Source organism: Apteryx mantelli, chromosome 10 (assembly GCF_036417845.1).
Source record: "Apteryx mantelli isolate bAptMan1 chromosome 10, bAptMan1.hap1, whole genome shotgun sequence".
Taxonomy (NCBI): Eukaryota; Metazoa; Chordata; class Aves; order Apterygiformes; family Apterygidae; genus Apteryx; species Apteryx mantelli.
Window position 1 is genome coordinate 21,256,901 of NC_089987.1, and position 15,165 is coordinate 21,272,065.

The 15,165-nt window shown below is 37.7% G+C and overlaps 1 protein-coding gene across 3 annotated transcripts in view; it reads right to left on the minus strand.

Moving 5' to 3' along the window:
- Positions 1–15,165, minus strand: part of SLC7A6 (solute carrier family 7 member 6) — a 33,664-nt gene that overhangs the window by 7,257 nt on the left and 11,242 nt on the right. For all 3 annotated transcript variants that reach the window (XM_067302632.1, XM_067302631.1, XM_013941038.2), the window contains exons 4-5: positions 13,315–13,459; positions 9,103–9,226 (exon numbers count right to left, since the gene is read on the minus strand). In XM_067302632.1, coding sequence (XP_067158733.1) covers positions 9,103–9,226; positions 13,315–13,459 — 269 coding nt within the window. The remainder of the gene's footprint in view (positions 1–9,102; positions 9,227–13,314; positions 13,460–15,165) is intronic.

Here is a 15,165-nt window from a genome sequence, read left to right on the forward strand (position 1 = left end):
TTTTAAGTTTCCTGTTCTTTGTCTGGGTTGACAAAGTGCTTTGTTCAGCGCGTTATCCAGCTTAAGGGTCAGACTCCAACTCTGCTTAGCTACACGCTATCACCTACACTAAAAATTTATTCCATCCTTTCAGGTAATTTAGTTTAGCCTCAGGAGAGGCAGATAGGATTTCCTGCTGCTAAAGGCCAATGCAAAAGTCTATCTATAATCATTTCAAGAGGAACCTTGCCAAATGGTTCAAAGTCAATATATCAGCTGTGTTAGTCACCCCGACTCTTGTAAAAGCACCTTCTCTCCCTGCCCCATGAACTGTTTTAGATAGTTTATATACATTAGTATAGCTTCCCTCACAGTAGAGCTTCAACAGAGGGGAAGAACACAAAAAAAACCAAAACACATGCACAAATTCCCATAGAAATTATAAAAACTAACAGAAAAGTATAAATGAAAGAACTAAACCATGTATGAATTCAATTTGATGCAGAAACCAGAACATCAATTTAGCAGAAGACCATGCCATAAGAATTATGTTCTATATACCATGGAATGACCATTTTCATTCCACTGAAACTGAAAAAAAAAACACCTAATAATTTACATTACTGTACATAAAAGATTTCTGCTGAATAAATAATTACCAAGAATAAATAATTACTAGAACCCACAGTGCTTTTCTCAGATCCTTATTGGATCTGAAATAAAAGCAGCTCCGAGAAAACTGGTCTCCCAAAGCAGAATGTAATTCATAATGATCCAGTGAAAGAATTTTGACAATTTCTCCACAGCAAGTAAGAACGAGAAGGAGATGAAAATTCTATCAGGCAACTGTTACAATATTCTAAAGGAAGATTTAAACCTGGACGGCCTTATTTCTGAAGCCAAACAGCAAGCAAAATTACTAGACGCCAACCATAAAACTGCTAGAGAATTCTTTTTTTAATATGCAAAAGTAAGATATAGAACTCCAAGAAGATATTAGAGAATTAAGATGTTTAGTAAGGTTGTCTAAAGGATAAGCATTTAGATAAGTAATATTAACAGCTAAAGTTAAGGAAGAAAGGGAAAACATAAGGATGTAATCTTATGCTGCAGAATACGCATCAGCTTGTAAGTCATTTGGAATATCTGTTTCCCCAGAAGACAGGTTGGTGTTTGTCCCTTGTAAGCATCTTCCATTTCCTTTTGAAACATCTAGTAATGGGCTAGCATGGAATGCCAGATTGTGAACCAAATCAAAGGCCAATTCTATCCAATAATGCATATCCTATCTTTCTAAGGTGTCCTAATGTTGTTTCACACATCCTAGAAAATGGTAGTCACTCATATGAGCAGCAGAATCCAGAAAGAGTTCAGGCAAAGCTATGATATCACTTCCAGAAATTATACACAGATGACGATACAGATTCAAGGTGTTCTGGATGCAGGCTTGCAGCTATATGGTATGTTACAACTGTTGGTCCAGCTCAAAGTCTAAATAATTAATTATTTTTCTCTAGATCTGTACGAGCCAGCCTCTTTGACAGAAAGAATAGCCTTTACCAAATTGAAAGCCTTTACCAAGTACTGTGACATCCAAGATGAACTTTTTAACGCTGTAGTTGGGATTCCTGAGAGAGCAAGGAGCAGAGCGCTAATTTCAAGAGCTTAATTTTTCCTTAAGTGAGATAATACAAAAGAGTTTTAATTTAGGACGATCTAGGAAGTTGCTTGGTCTGCCAAGTAGATCTGTTTGCAAAATGATCTTTCAGCAAAATATAGTTGTTCATTCGACACATACCTGAAGTTTGGTTAAACTTCCAAGTGATATTCACTAGCTTAAAATGACAAATATAGATTCAAGCATCTATGCAGGTGTTTTCTGACAAGGTATCACCCTCACTTCCAACAAAAAAGTCTGCCAAGCTTTTGTATTATTACTGAGACAAAAACACATTTTTACCTTTCAGAGTACGTATTTATAAATTCAACACTCTCATTTTAACAGATGCCAAGAAACAAAGATGTCTACAGTGTTTCTCACAGAAAGTGTTACTGAAATGTAAGTAAAAGTGGCCACAAAAGGCATTCAACTATCTGTGCATGTCAGAGGGTTATTTTGCGTAAGAAAGATGGGCAGAGAAAAGATACAAAAAGCAATCAAGTTATCAAGCACATAGACCAGGTGCACTGTACCAAGAGGGAAAAAAAGGGGAAGGGAGAAGAGTTAGTGGCTGCTTTCTGCTAAAACCATAATCATACAATCATGGATCCTCCACAAATGAGTCTGGGGCTCTGAACTGAGCATCTGACAAGTTCCACCTTAACTACCACTACTTCTGGAAGTACTAAAGTGCATTTATAAAAAAAAAACCAAATGAGCTGGCAACAGGGGAAAGAATGGAGCATTCACAGCGACATGTGGAGGATGACAGAGGAGCCTACCTGGAGGCAGCTATAGCAGAAGCATTTAGTCCACCAAAACAGGAGAAAGCCACCACTATGAGGATGGATTTCTTCTCAGGTTTCTTCTGAGAAAGTCTAAAGAGCAAGAAGGATTAAGAGATTAAATTGTCATCTTGGCTACAGTCTGACATGTCCTGTAGCCCAGGCTTGAACTATAACTGCTTCTAACAGCTAGGAAACAGTAAAAGAATTAAGTGGCTTATATAGCACGTCCAAATATAGGCAAAGTCCTTTTATGCCCTCCCCTCCACTGGACAGAAAAGATATTTAGACATATATATAGATATATATGCACACAAACACATCATAGAAAGACAGGTACCTGGAATTGTTTCCCTTAGTTCTGATTTTTTTCCCAAACCATCAACAGGGAATAATAATGAAGAAAGAAGTAAGAAACTCCAGCCATGCACTTTTCAGTTGAATTGCCCTCATTTCTTCATGACTAGAGTGTTATATGTTACTCCCAGAAGAATGGACTAAAAACTGAAGTACAGCTTTGTTTCAAGATATGAATGGCTGATTTACTACCTTTTATTTTTATTTTGTTAGTTTGATTTCATGATCATCAGCTTGTGATAGGTGAACAGTTTGCAAAAACACTCCTTTGATCTTTTAAATGTCCAAGCAACAGTTTCGTACAAACAGATTAAACTGGAAGAAGCAGGAATTACCCCTATAAAGAGCTGCCACAACAAAACGCACAGGATACTGTCTCACATCCAGTAATTCAGGCACACCAGACAATTTGAAAGATCCACATTTATTTCAGGAATCACAAGATAACTGTTTCATCACACTTCTTTGCACAGTAAAAGTGCACTTAGAGGCACAAGAAAAATGCCAGACTACACTGAGAGCACATAGAACAAGGATGTCATACTGACAAAGTACTAAAACAGTATTGATCAAATAGATAAATGCAAAGGGAACATAGTCTGATATAAATCAGAAACATATATAAAACTACAGCCAAAGATGAGGAGATACTTGTACTAGGCAGGCTTAAAAGGCATCTACAGAGCCACTTTACATAGCTCATTTCAAGATCCTATCACACACATGAGCTTTTCCAGGCTCTGTCTTCATCTCCTTACCACTGTAACTGCTGACTTCTAGGATATGCAAGTGATCTGACTAATATCTAGGAAGTGCGATTAATTCTTTTAACTGTATTTATGCTCTGCCTCAAGGAAAAAGTTCCCAAATCACAGAAAGGTTTGCTAGTCAGACCTGTAGCCTGCTTTCTCAACTTCTAGCTCAGGAAGCTACTTCCTAAAGGAAACAAAGAAACACTGATTTATGGCAATCAGGAAGCTGCACATGCCAAAAAAAACACAAAAAACCCCACAACCCTGAGTCCCTGAAGTTTTCTTCCATTGCCATAGATCACATTTGTCAAGATATCGGATGGCATCCATTCAGAAATTAAAAATTAATTTAACATCATAAAGTTAAAGAAATGAGTGAGAGCAAACATCAACTGAAAACTGAGTCAGGAAATTGCAAAGTGCAATACAAAGCAATTTAAGAAAACCGTTCAGGTCTCCTTTAACTCGTTTCAACTGCCATCCTGTTGATCGATTCTAACCTTAAACAGGCATAATTCTCCCCTTACATTACTGGAAATGCCTTTTCTTAGAGGGAGAAAAGGTACCAATGCAATGCAAGGTCCAGCATGAAATTCATCTTTAGGTCACTCAATAGGATCTTAAAATAAGAAAAACCTGCACTACTCTACTGCATTAACATATTGCACATCTACTGCATGTAGACAGGCATCTCTTTTGCATGGTCCACATTCAAAATACACACGCCAGCTCCAACAGTAAAACCATTTAGTTTAAGTCATCATTGTGGTGGCGAAGATACTTGACCTAAATTGACTCCAGTGTTTATCCTGTTCTCAGCAATTTAAATAGCTAGCTGCAGATTAAGGGTACAATGTTTTCCAAAGTCTCTTACTGTTCTGATATTAAAAATATTAGGTAGCACTCTTTCCAGGGCTGGCTCAACTCTTCACTTTTGCCTCCAAAGCCAGAGAACTTTTACTGTAACTGGCAAGAGGAATTCTGCACAGAAGTCAATGATGGTGAGCTCCAAGAAAGAGGGAAACCAACTTACTGAACTGGCCTTCTCTGAAAGTGGTGGCCCACAACTGCCTGTCTCTACAATGAACAAACTCTTAATTAAGGTACAGAACGTGCATTTCTTCCAAAAGAGTTTTATTGCAAAGTGTCAGTGCAACCAAAGAAGGTGGACATGATCCTGGCAGCTAAGGACAGGCAAATTTTCTTCTTCAGAAAAGCAGCCAGTGACTGTCCATATGAATAAAGAGAAGCAGTATTCAAATGTCTAAGAGTAACCTAGAAATTCTGGCTGAATTCACTTAGAAGAAAGTTAATTTCATAATTTGTTAAACTATAAACCAAAGAAGAATAAAATAGCTACAAGACACAGCCTCCCATTTTCCTGTTTCATCAGAAAGGGCACATCTAAGAAGAGCAGGTCTGTTTAGAAGCAGAGCACACCAGGGTGTGATTGGACTGATCAACGCTGGACTCTGAGGATAGGGGACAAAGATGCAATTGAAGCGGTCATCTTTATCCTCCGGCCACAAACAAAGCTGTGCAGTTCCAAGGAAGATGACAGCCACCTGTGCAGGGCAACCGACTGCTTGCTTCAATCGGCGACTGACATCCATTTTTAGTTTTTTAGAGTAATAGAAGCGAGAAGGCAAATATCACCCATTGTATGAACTCAATCAACCACAGAAGGAAAAACAGACATGACCACACACAGGAAGCAAGTAACAAGCTCTCTGCTGGCAGCCATTACGCTCTTTCCTGTTAGAAGATGAAGCAGACCAAAAAGATCAAGTGCTTGGGGACCCAGCTGCCCTCTTCACAAGCAAGAAATACAACAGCTCTCAACAGATGCAAATATAGTGGTTCACTGACAGAGAAGGTGAAAGTTCTTTTAAGCATGTTCACGCTCCAGAGCAACTGCTTCATATGTATAAAACTTAACAGTAGGAGATGTAATGGTTTCCAAAAGGAGCTAAAACAGAAGTCAGAACTGTGAACTACTGAAAGGAATCTTTGAGAAAGGAAGTAGTTTTTACATGATCAGCAAACATCTGAAAAGCATTTGCAGAACTTCTAAGCTGGCTGTTACAATATTACTTCAGAGACAACAGAAAAGGGCTTACGAAACTGGGTTTTGTAGTCCCGACACCAGGACTATGCCTCAAAAGAGGCTAATACTGAGGTGAAAGGAAGGGTACTTTAGCACTTATTTTCATACTAACCCTTGGTAAGGTTGCTTCTGACTTCTAGCCACCACTGAACACATGCAAGGTGATATGCAAAGATACGCTATTGCTAGTATTTCTTCTACTTGCAACTTTTATCCTCTTTTAAAAACTGGAAATGGCAAGGCTTTTTTTCCTTTCTAGCTAAAGGCCTCTTGACAGAAGAAAGGTATTCTGTTCCCTCCCAAAATAGCAACAGGGAGAGCTTAAATTTGGTTGTTTCTTTATTACACAAAAGGCTCTGAAATGCAGCAATATTATTGCTGTTTCTTTAAAAATTCATTATCATCATTTTCATCTTACAACTATTTAGAAGTAAGGAAACTACAGCAATCAGTATCCTACAACACATGTAGAATTCATGAGCATATACGAGCAGATCGAAGTGGCTTTTCATCAGTTTTTGTATTGGCTTAATTCTCTTCTCTGTTCTTCATTCATCTATGACCACAATGCCCTGAGTCTTAATAAAAATTCCAGTGAAGATAAAATTCCCTTCTACCACTCAGGAAAAACTTTCATCACCATGAATGAAGATTTTTTTAAATCTCTACAGTATAGGAGGGTTTTCAAATACAGACCATTACAGTAGCCAGCTCTCTTGTCTATACACCAGAAGTCTATGGGTAAATTACATGAGTGTTTCTGTTTGGATCACAAGCGCACTTCTGAAGCAAATCTCCGGATAATCATCACTTGCTGCTCTTCAGCTCACACTGTTCAGTGGTCTCAGTTCCTTTCAGATGAAGCTGAACTGGCAGATGCGCTCCAAGAGTGCTCCTACTGCAAACAAGCACTCCAGCTGCAAACAAGCACTCAGTCCATGGGACCACATTAGAGGGAGTCCTAAGTAAAATACTGCTGAAATTTGTACACTACAGGTGTCAAGTCCTCAGCATCAACTGTTTTGCTCTACAGAAATCCTCCTACTGGCCCACACTACTTGCTAATTTAGTATCAGATCAAGCCTGAAGGTCGTCTCATAAAACTGAACAATTAGATTCATAACAGCAAGGAAAAGGAGTCTTTAATGAGTCATGCGCTAAGTACTAAACTTCAGCTGAACTTTCACCTTGTCATTGGAAAAGGAATAAAAGCAGTGGCGATCAGCAGAACATTGTCTGCCAGCTGATGAGATGTCTCAGCAAAAATGCCTTTAGATAAAACATTAGTTAAACTTTTAAGTGCAAGTATTTGACAATCCTGAGATCTGCTAAAAAAGCACAGCTTTAGAATTCCAAAGTCATTCGTTCAGATAAGTTAAAATTGGCACTAGATGTAAATCCCTTAACAGCTTTGGGAATCTCAAGTAAAAATTTTCATAAGTGGCATTCTGTTCACCCAATTTCACTGCATACAGTTAGATGGACTGAAGCCTTTCTGCCACTGTTAGGTCTTCCTCTTTTCTCCTCCAGGTCCAGAAGCACGCCACACTAGAGAGGAAACTTGATCGGCCCAGTTTTGAGAACAGTGTGCGTTTATACATACATAAATGTAAACACACACAGGCAAATGAACATAATGCCACTTTTGATCAAGAACCAAGTCACATAACTAAATGAAGTGTACATAAAATCAGGGAAATTAGCCCTGGGTTTCAAACGTGCAGTAAGGCTCAGGCACCCCTCCCTGCCCCCAGTTCCTCCCTTTACCTGGCCACCCATTCCTGCTGCAGCGCAACCACCTGCTCTGTACAGCCACAAAGATCAGAGAGGCCATGCAGTGAACCTCTCCCCCGAGGCGGATCAGTTTTCCTGATCCTGTTTCACCATATGGCCAGATAAACCTCTGCGATGACAAAAAGCAGAAGCAGTAAAGTAGGCACAATATACTGCTAGGGGACAGGCAGGGTTTGGAGCACCTCATTGCTGCTAAAGGAATGTATTTTCCAAGTCCCTGTCCGAAGGGACGGTACTGTATGGCTTTACAGAAATCAGTACTGGAAAGTCAGGACAGACAGTGAACTGTGTATTGGCTTTTAGTTTTGCCTGGATTAGTTAATTCTAAACAAAAATTTGAAATATCATTATGAGTCACTGGAAGGTACTTAATATAATAAAAGCCACTACGTGGGATAATATAGCCTACAACAGAAATAAATATTCCTGGTGGCTTTGTTATACCTTAGCATATGCTGATTCAGAATTAAATATTTTTCATCCACATCTTCATTTGTTTCATTCTGAAGTGTTTTGTCATAAAATGTGCTGTTAAAAAACAAATAACTCTGTACTTCCATATTCCAGCTAATCAGAGGCTAAGAATTACATTTATTTACTTTCAACACATTTTGAAATAAGCATCCTCATAATTATACAATATGTCACAGCTTACGTTTACCACAATCTATTTTGAAAGCTTACACTAAATACAAATATTTCTCAAGTTTGAAAGAAAGTCAAATAAATACTGTGGTGAAACGTTCTCCCTAAATACCTGAAATGAGTTTGCTGATTTGCTAAGCTAGTTTTTGTCTGGAAACAGACAAAAATACTTCCTTCATTTTGAACTCTGTGACCAATGTCTAGCTACTTAAGTTTTAGAAGCGCAACAGGAATCTAAATAGGAGAAAGGCTATTTCTTTTCCTCCAGTGTAAATAACCCAACAGAAGACAATATTTTCCAGGTCTCATATCTAAAGGATACAATAACCAGAAGTGTTCAATTAATTTTCTACCTATAGAGGAAAAAAACCCTTCACCTTTGTTTAATGATTAGCTTTATATATAAACATGTTTTGACCATCTTTCACTTCAAGAAGCTTATATATTTTAATGGGATTCCAACTTCAATCTATATACAAAAATAATGAATTTTAAAACGTCGAAAGTTGTTGGAATTAATGGTGTAAGGAAGAGAGTGATTTAAGTTATTAAGATGAGTGATATAGAGCTAAACTTTGTCATAACTCAGCTGCAACACATCCATTTACAGATATGCTTTACAGCAAAGATTAGCTCAACACAATGTAGCTCAACGCAACACTGTTCTGCCTACTACTTCAGCTTGTTCAACTGTAGCATGAAGTAACAAAAAACAGGATTAAGTACTAATCAGTCTCATTACAATCAACTCAAAGTGAACAAGTCCAGTCAGGTTCTTTGCAAAATACATTAAGAGGCTGGATCTGTGCTTATTTTAATAAACCTGATATTATTGTTATTACTATACATAAATTCATTAGTTACTTTCCTATTTAAGACTAAGTTATTCAGGATGAGTTGTTCTGTATTCAGTGAAGTAGCATAAGGAACTAAGGATTTTTCCTGTTTTGTTCCTCAAAAATAAATGCATCCCTAAAATGTGAAAAAGTGATAGTATAGCAAAATGCTACATAGTCAACTTACCACTGCCACAGCATCACTAGAAAGAACAGCATTAATATCCAGCACTGTGTAATAAGCTATATTGGTCATAATATAGATAACAGTCACAATTGGCATAGACACTGCAATAGCCAGTGGCAAGTTCCTGTAAGAGAGAAAAAAAAGGAAAAAAATTTCCATTAATAATAAAATTACCTTATGAATTTGCATCCCTCATTTCAGAGATAAAAGGTGTAAAGACACAAAAAGATTTCAAAAGAGCTATCTCTGGCAGAGTTTGGTTTAAAACTAGAAATTCTAATGTAAAATACCAGAAAAGCTAGAATTTCTAATTGCAATGGAACTTTAAACCTAAATTATGTGGAAAAGGTGATTCTATGCAACTGCTCTTCAAGTATGCTAATTTCAGGGTTTCCAGATCAGTCATCACAGGCCTTCAAAGTCACACATCTGCAATTGTTTCCTGCTAACCATGTTGTTTATCACAACTAGGAGGAGACCAAAAGGAGCAGAGCTCTGAGCCACTGCATTCATTCCACCTGGGGAATGCTGCTGCTCTTCTAGTACCTATTTCTAGAACTGATGCAGTACAATCCTCTAAATCGAAACAAAATCTTGATCATCTCATCCGCATTCCTTTGTCATCGCAGCAGAGATCAAACGAATTAGCCTGGATCTCTGCAGAAGGTAGAGATCCAAAACTGCTGCCCAGCTGTACACTCCGGATGAAGTGTATCTTATCAGCAAACACGCAGGACAGTAATGTCTAGAAGTAATGTGAAAACACTGCAAACCAAACTCTAAACATGAACAGGTAAGATTTAATTTAAGCTGGCAGTTTGTAAAAGGCAGGCAAATTTCTAAGAACATTCATATCCTTCCTGACAGATGAGCTTTCTTGAATGAATGTTTTAAACTTTTGTTAACAAAACAAATAGTTATACATGCCTGCAGAAGAGAAGGAAGAGGCCAAGCATATATGGTAAATACCTTCAATATTTTTCCAACCTACAGCTATTTTGAGAACATTTCCTGAACCTGACATGGTTTGTCTATTTAGTAAATTCTTCCAAGCACCAGGTTTAGTCTCTTCCCGACAAGCAGCTCCACAAGTCCATCCCCCGCTGTAGGAAAAGCCACCTCTTTTTGTTTGTTTTGAACCCAGCTCCTGCCAGCTTCACATCACTGCTCTAGTTGTTGTGTTGGACAACTGGAGGCAATTCTTTACTAGCTTCTCTGTGACTCTAAGGTTTTTTAGACCTCTGCTACAGCCTACCTAATTCATCTCTTCCTCAGGCTGAGGATCGCTGCCTTTTCAGTTTTTTCCTCACAGAAAAGCATTTCCATATCTTGGATCACCCTTGCTGTCCTTCTCTGAATCTTTACAACATCTCTTGTATCCTCTTTCATAGGACGGGGCCAGGGCTGCACACAGTATTCAAACTGTGGGTGAGCCACTGACTTTTCGGGGTATAATGATGTTTGTTTTGCTCTCCCTTTCCTCACAATTCCTAACATTTTATTAGCTTTTTCTGGCCTCTAGTGAGCACTGAGCCAGGGTTTTGAAAACTCTCCATCATAACTGCAAGATCTTACTCCTGGGTGGTACTTATTAACTCAAAGCCTATCACTTTTAAGTGTAAAGCAGGAGCTGTTATGCCCCATGGGCATTGCTTCACAATTAGCTATGCTGAATTTTAACTGCTATTCTATTGCACAGATTACTACTCAGTCTCACAAGGCCCTGCAAAAATTCTTTACAATTGCCCTTGTTCTTACTACTCTGAATAATTTTGTAAATTCAGCAAACTAACACCTCTCTGCTTACCCCTTTTTCCCCCATGTTCCAGTTCTTGAGGAATACCACCAAGTTCTAGATATTTGTTCGTGTTCATTTTTTGAACAGTTTTGTTTAGAACAGCTAAGATGAGGTCACATGGACACTGCTCTTCTTGGCTACCTAAAAGGTAACACTTTCATATTGTACTTCACTGACTGCACCGCTTATGCCTTGCATAAGCATCTCTCTGGCAGCAACCAGGAATTTTAAATAGACTTCATTTATGCTGCAGTTTCTAAGTATCTTCAACACTTCATAGTTTTTTCCCAATGTCTCACTAAGAAAACTGCAAAGATACCTGTCTGAATACCTAATCCCCAGGACATAAAGTGGGTATTAAGTGAGGGCAGAAAAATGGGAAAGGTAAAAGCAACACAGATGATATGGAAGTTGAGGGCTTCGCCTTATAGGAAAGGGGAAGAGATGGAGGTATTAGGCTCAGCCAGCTAAGCTACCATTATCCCATCAAGTTGCCACAAAAATCAGCAAAATGGCAAGTCATGGCAATCCACAACAAAGACAGGATAATGTGAACATGGGGCTTTCGCAAGCAAAGATGTGGCAGAGTAAAGCAAACAGAGGAGACAGCAAGAATTCAGGTGTAATTTCCCCTTGGTACGCTTTCATTTCTAGCTTCAGGCACCACGCTGCTCTTCCCTGATCTAGCTTTGCAAGTACGCCTTCCTCCAAGAGGAGCCTCATCTTGCCCAGTCTTCCCCCTTATTTTCCCAAAGGCCCAGGAGATTGGTTGTCTCTCTGACTTTGCATGGAGAAGCAGGGATCCCACATGGCGTGAGGGCACACAAACTCTCAGCCCCAAGGCTGGAGCTCCATGGTGAGAAGCTCCACAGAGAAAAAGCAGACTTTTAGTTTCTGTTTCTTCTCAGCCTTGCTCTCTCCCCAGAGCTTGCAGGGATATTCAGATGCCCTGAAAGGGGAAGCAAAGTTGAAAGTGTTCCTCTCCCACCCGTCCACTTCGAAATCAAATACAGAATGGTGACATGAATGAGCATTTGACATGAACACAAACACAATTTTCAAGAACAAACCCCCCCCAACAAAATAGAAAAATGAAATGCATTTTGGAAGATTCCTCAAAAATTTTGTGAAGCCCAGACTCCATCTGGGCTTGTCTGATGCTGTACAGGCAAGAAAAAAGAAAAAGGAAAAAAAAAATCAGTAAGTGGGAGTTCTGGCTCTGATTTCAGGTTGTACATCCACAGCAAAAGTCCATTGGACCTCAGCACAGAGAAGAAATAGAATTAGAAAACCACTGTGAAATCCACTTAAGTACTTCAGACCACCCAAGATCAAAGCCAAGGGACCATTTCAAATTTAACTTGTGGATTACAGCTTTGACAGGATGAGCACAAGAGCATTACAGATCAAATAATTACGAAAAAAATATCCTGTCGGATATCTGATATATCATATATGTATGTATCATATCAGAAAAACTATTTTTCAAAACAACGCATCTATTACAAGAGTTATCCGACTGATAATGCAGAACAATATAGCAACTTTAAAAAGATGAAAAGGTATTGCAACCTCAAAGGGGAGCTCTTTCAGCAGAAAATAAAACTTTAAGCATTGAATGACAGACGCAAATGTAAAATGCAAGTCTCTTCTGAATACATATAACAAATCCTTGAAAGATAATTTAAGGAAACACTGTCAATCTGAAATTCAGTTCGATTAAAAATAGCTATTTTTAAGAGTTAAAATTTTATCTTTTTATAGGCAACTTTACAGGTTAAATAAAAAACGCACAGCATAGAACTCAGGGGTAAGAGAACAAACTTCTGACAAAAGTCAAATCAGCTGGGAGAATTGAAATTCTTCCATTCTTTTTCTTCCAGGTGTAGCAATCTGAGCTGTTGTTTATAATAGGAAGTAAAAGTGATTAAATAGGATTCTATATTTAACATAAAGGCGTTTGCTTATAGACTCACAACTGAACAAAGATAAAAGAGTTTAGTCAGTCACACTTTTGCAGCATAGATTCATGGAAAAGATAACTATTTTTTTTTTAGAATAAATCAGAATTATTGCATAGATGTAAACACAGCACAGACTACACTAATGTAATTGTTACAACACAATATTAACATCTGTTTGTAAAGAATGGCACGCAACAGCTTGAACTAAAAACTTACCAAGCACTGTATACAACATCCTGCAATCATCTAGACTTATTTATTCTTAACATTTTTCATCTTTTAATGGAGTATGAATTTAATAATTTCTAGTTTGTGTTGTTTACAGCCTTACCATCTCAGAGTGAAGTAGTTCTGCTTATTTCTGTATAGGCTCAGAACTCATCAGTGAAAGACAGCCACAAGATGAGTAACTTAGGAACTGTTCAGGTTTAGAAAATTCAAGTCTTTTACCTTTCCGGGTTTTTGATCTCTTCCGTTACAAAATTGAGCGTATCCCAACCAGAGTAAGAGAACAAGGCAGAATAGAGTGCAAGGGAAATGTCTCCAATATCAAAAGAGGATCCCTCAAAAGAGTTCTCAAAGTGTGCTGAATGTCCTGTGTATGGAGGAAACACAATGATGTACAGGAAAATAAAATATAGCAAGTAATTTTTTTGAATTTGGTAAACAAATACAAAAACTCAGAAAGGCTAATTTCCTTCGAGGCTGCTTATTAAGCCATTTTTCCAATTCTGTTGTGTGCTTCAGCCATGAAAATAATCATAACATTTAAACCACTAAAAATTATGCTCTGTGGATGACATTGCTCCATAATTAAGCACCTAGTTTGTTCACAACAGCACAAAACCTTCAGGAATATTAAATGCCAGACTAAGCTACAAAAAAACTGGCAGTGACAGTATTCAAACTACCAGTTTTTTTTTTTTTTTTTACAACGTATATATTTATAAAATTATCCACTCTATCCTGCTGTATCCTTTTAAATTTTGAATCATTTAGCTGATGTATAAAAGAAAAATTGCTGCTGATTTTAAGATTACTAATGAACAATAACAAAAAAACTAAGCAGATTTACAAAGCGTAGATCTCTTTTAGTATTTTTTAATGTCTGTACTTTCTTTTTAGCAAAACATTCACTGATTACTACACTACAGTTAATATTCTATTGTGAATACTTAGCCCATATTAAAATGTTGAAAATTTGTGACTGTGTCTGTTAAAAATATGAAAATTGAGTTGTCGTTGTTGAAAACAGAAAACTGACAGGAATTAACATAAAACACTATTAATTAATAATTTGTGAGAACTTACATTACCTTTTGACTTTAAGCAAGTCAAGACAAGCTGATGAATGTCAGCATAATAATTTTATATATACAGACATGCACAAGACACTAAATACAGACGGGCAAGCTACTATTTAATTCCAAAATGTGCATTGTAGTGTGCATCCAGAAATATTTAGACTTATCAAAACTGGCCAGCTAAGTATTTGAGTTCCCTGCTATAACTTAGCATCTCTCTCCTTCCTACTTTTTACCCTAATCTGACTGCTAGTCCCTTGGCACAAACAAAGGCAAAGTAACTGCTGAGTTAGGAACAGAAAAGGGAGACAACATCAAGGAAGTTAGTAGTAAATACACTCAGTATCTACAAAACAAAAGATGGTGCAGACATGTTAAAGACCGAATATACTGGTATGGTGCTCACGTATGCATATTCTTGTTTCCTTCAGATGATAATTATGTTGAACGTGAACTTTCAACAATAATTGCCTCGAGCAAAGGACACATTGCCAGGGAAACACCTTCGGGGCAGCATTGAAAGCAGGCTAATTTTTTTAAGCTAACACAACAATAAATCTTCTGCAAAAGGAAGGGATAAGAATAAATCTTAGTTCAGAATTGTTCTCATCTAACTTGAAGGCACAATGCCTAACGGGAAAAAAAAAAAATTCCAAAGACAGCAACTTTCTAATTCTCAACACTATAACAGAACTCAGGATTTCAGCAAAAAAGAGCTTCTGTTTCACAAGTTTGCTTATCTGTTTCTACCAAAGTTCTGTCACTCTGAGTCACACAAAATTCATCGTATAAAAACAATTTTCAATTAACCTCAGTGTAAAGCAGTACACCCCTTTATGGGAATTTACAGCTTTCTCCACTCCTATCATATTTCGCAACCTCTGTATTTTGCTGTTTTCATTTCCCTTATTATTCCATACCACAGGCTGTAAATTGCACAATACGGCTGAGCAATCAGTTACCTTCTTTTACCTAGCTCAAAGTCAACTAAGATAGG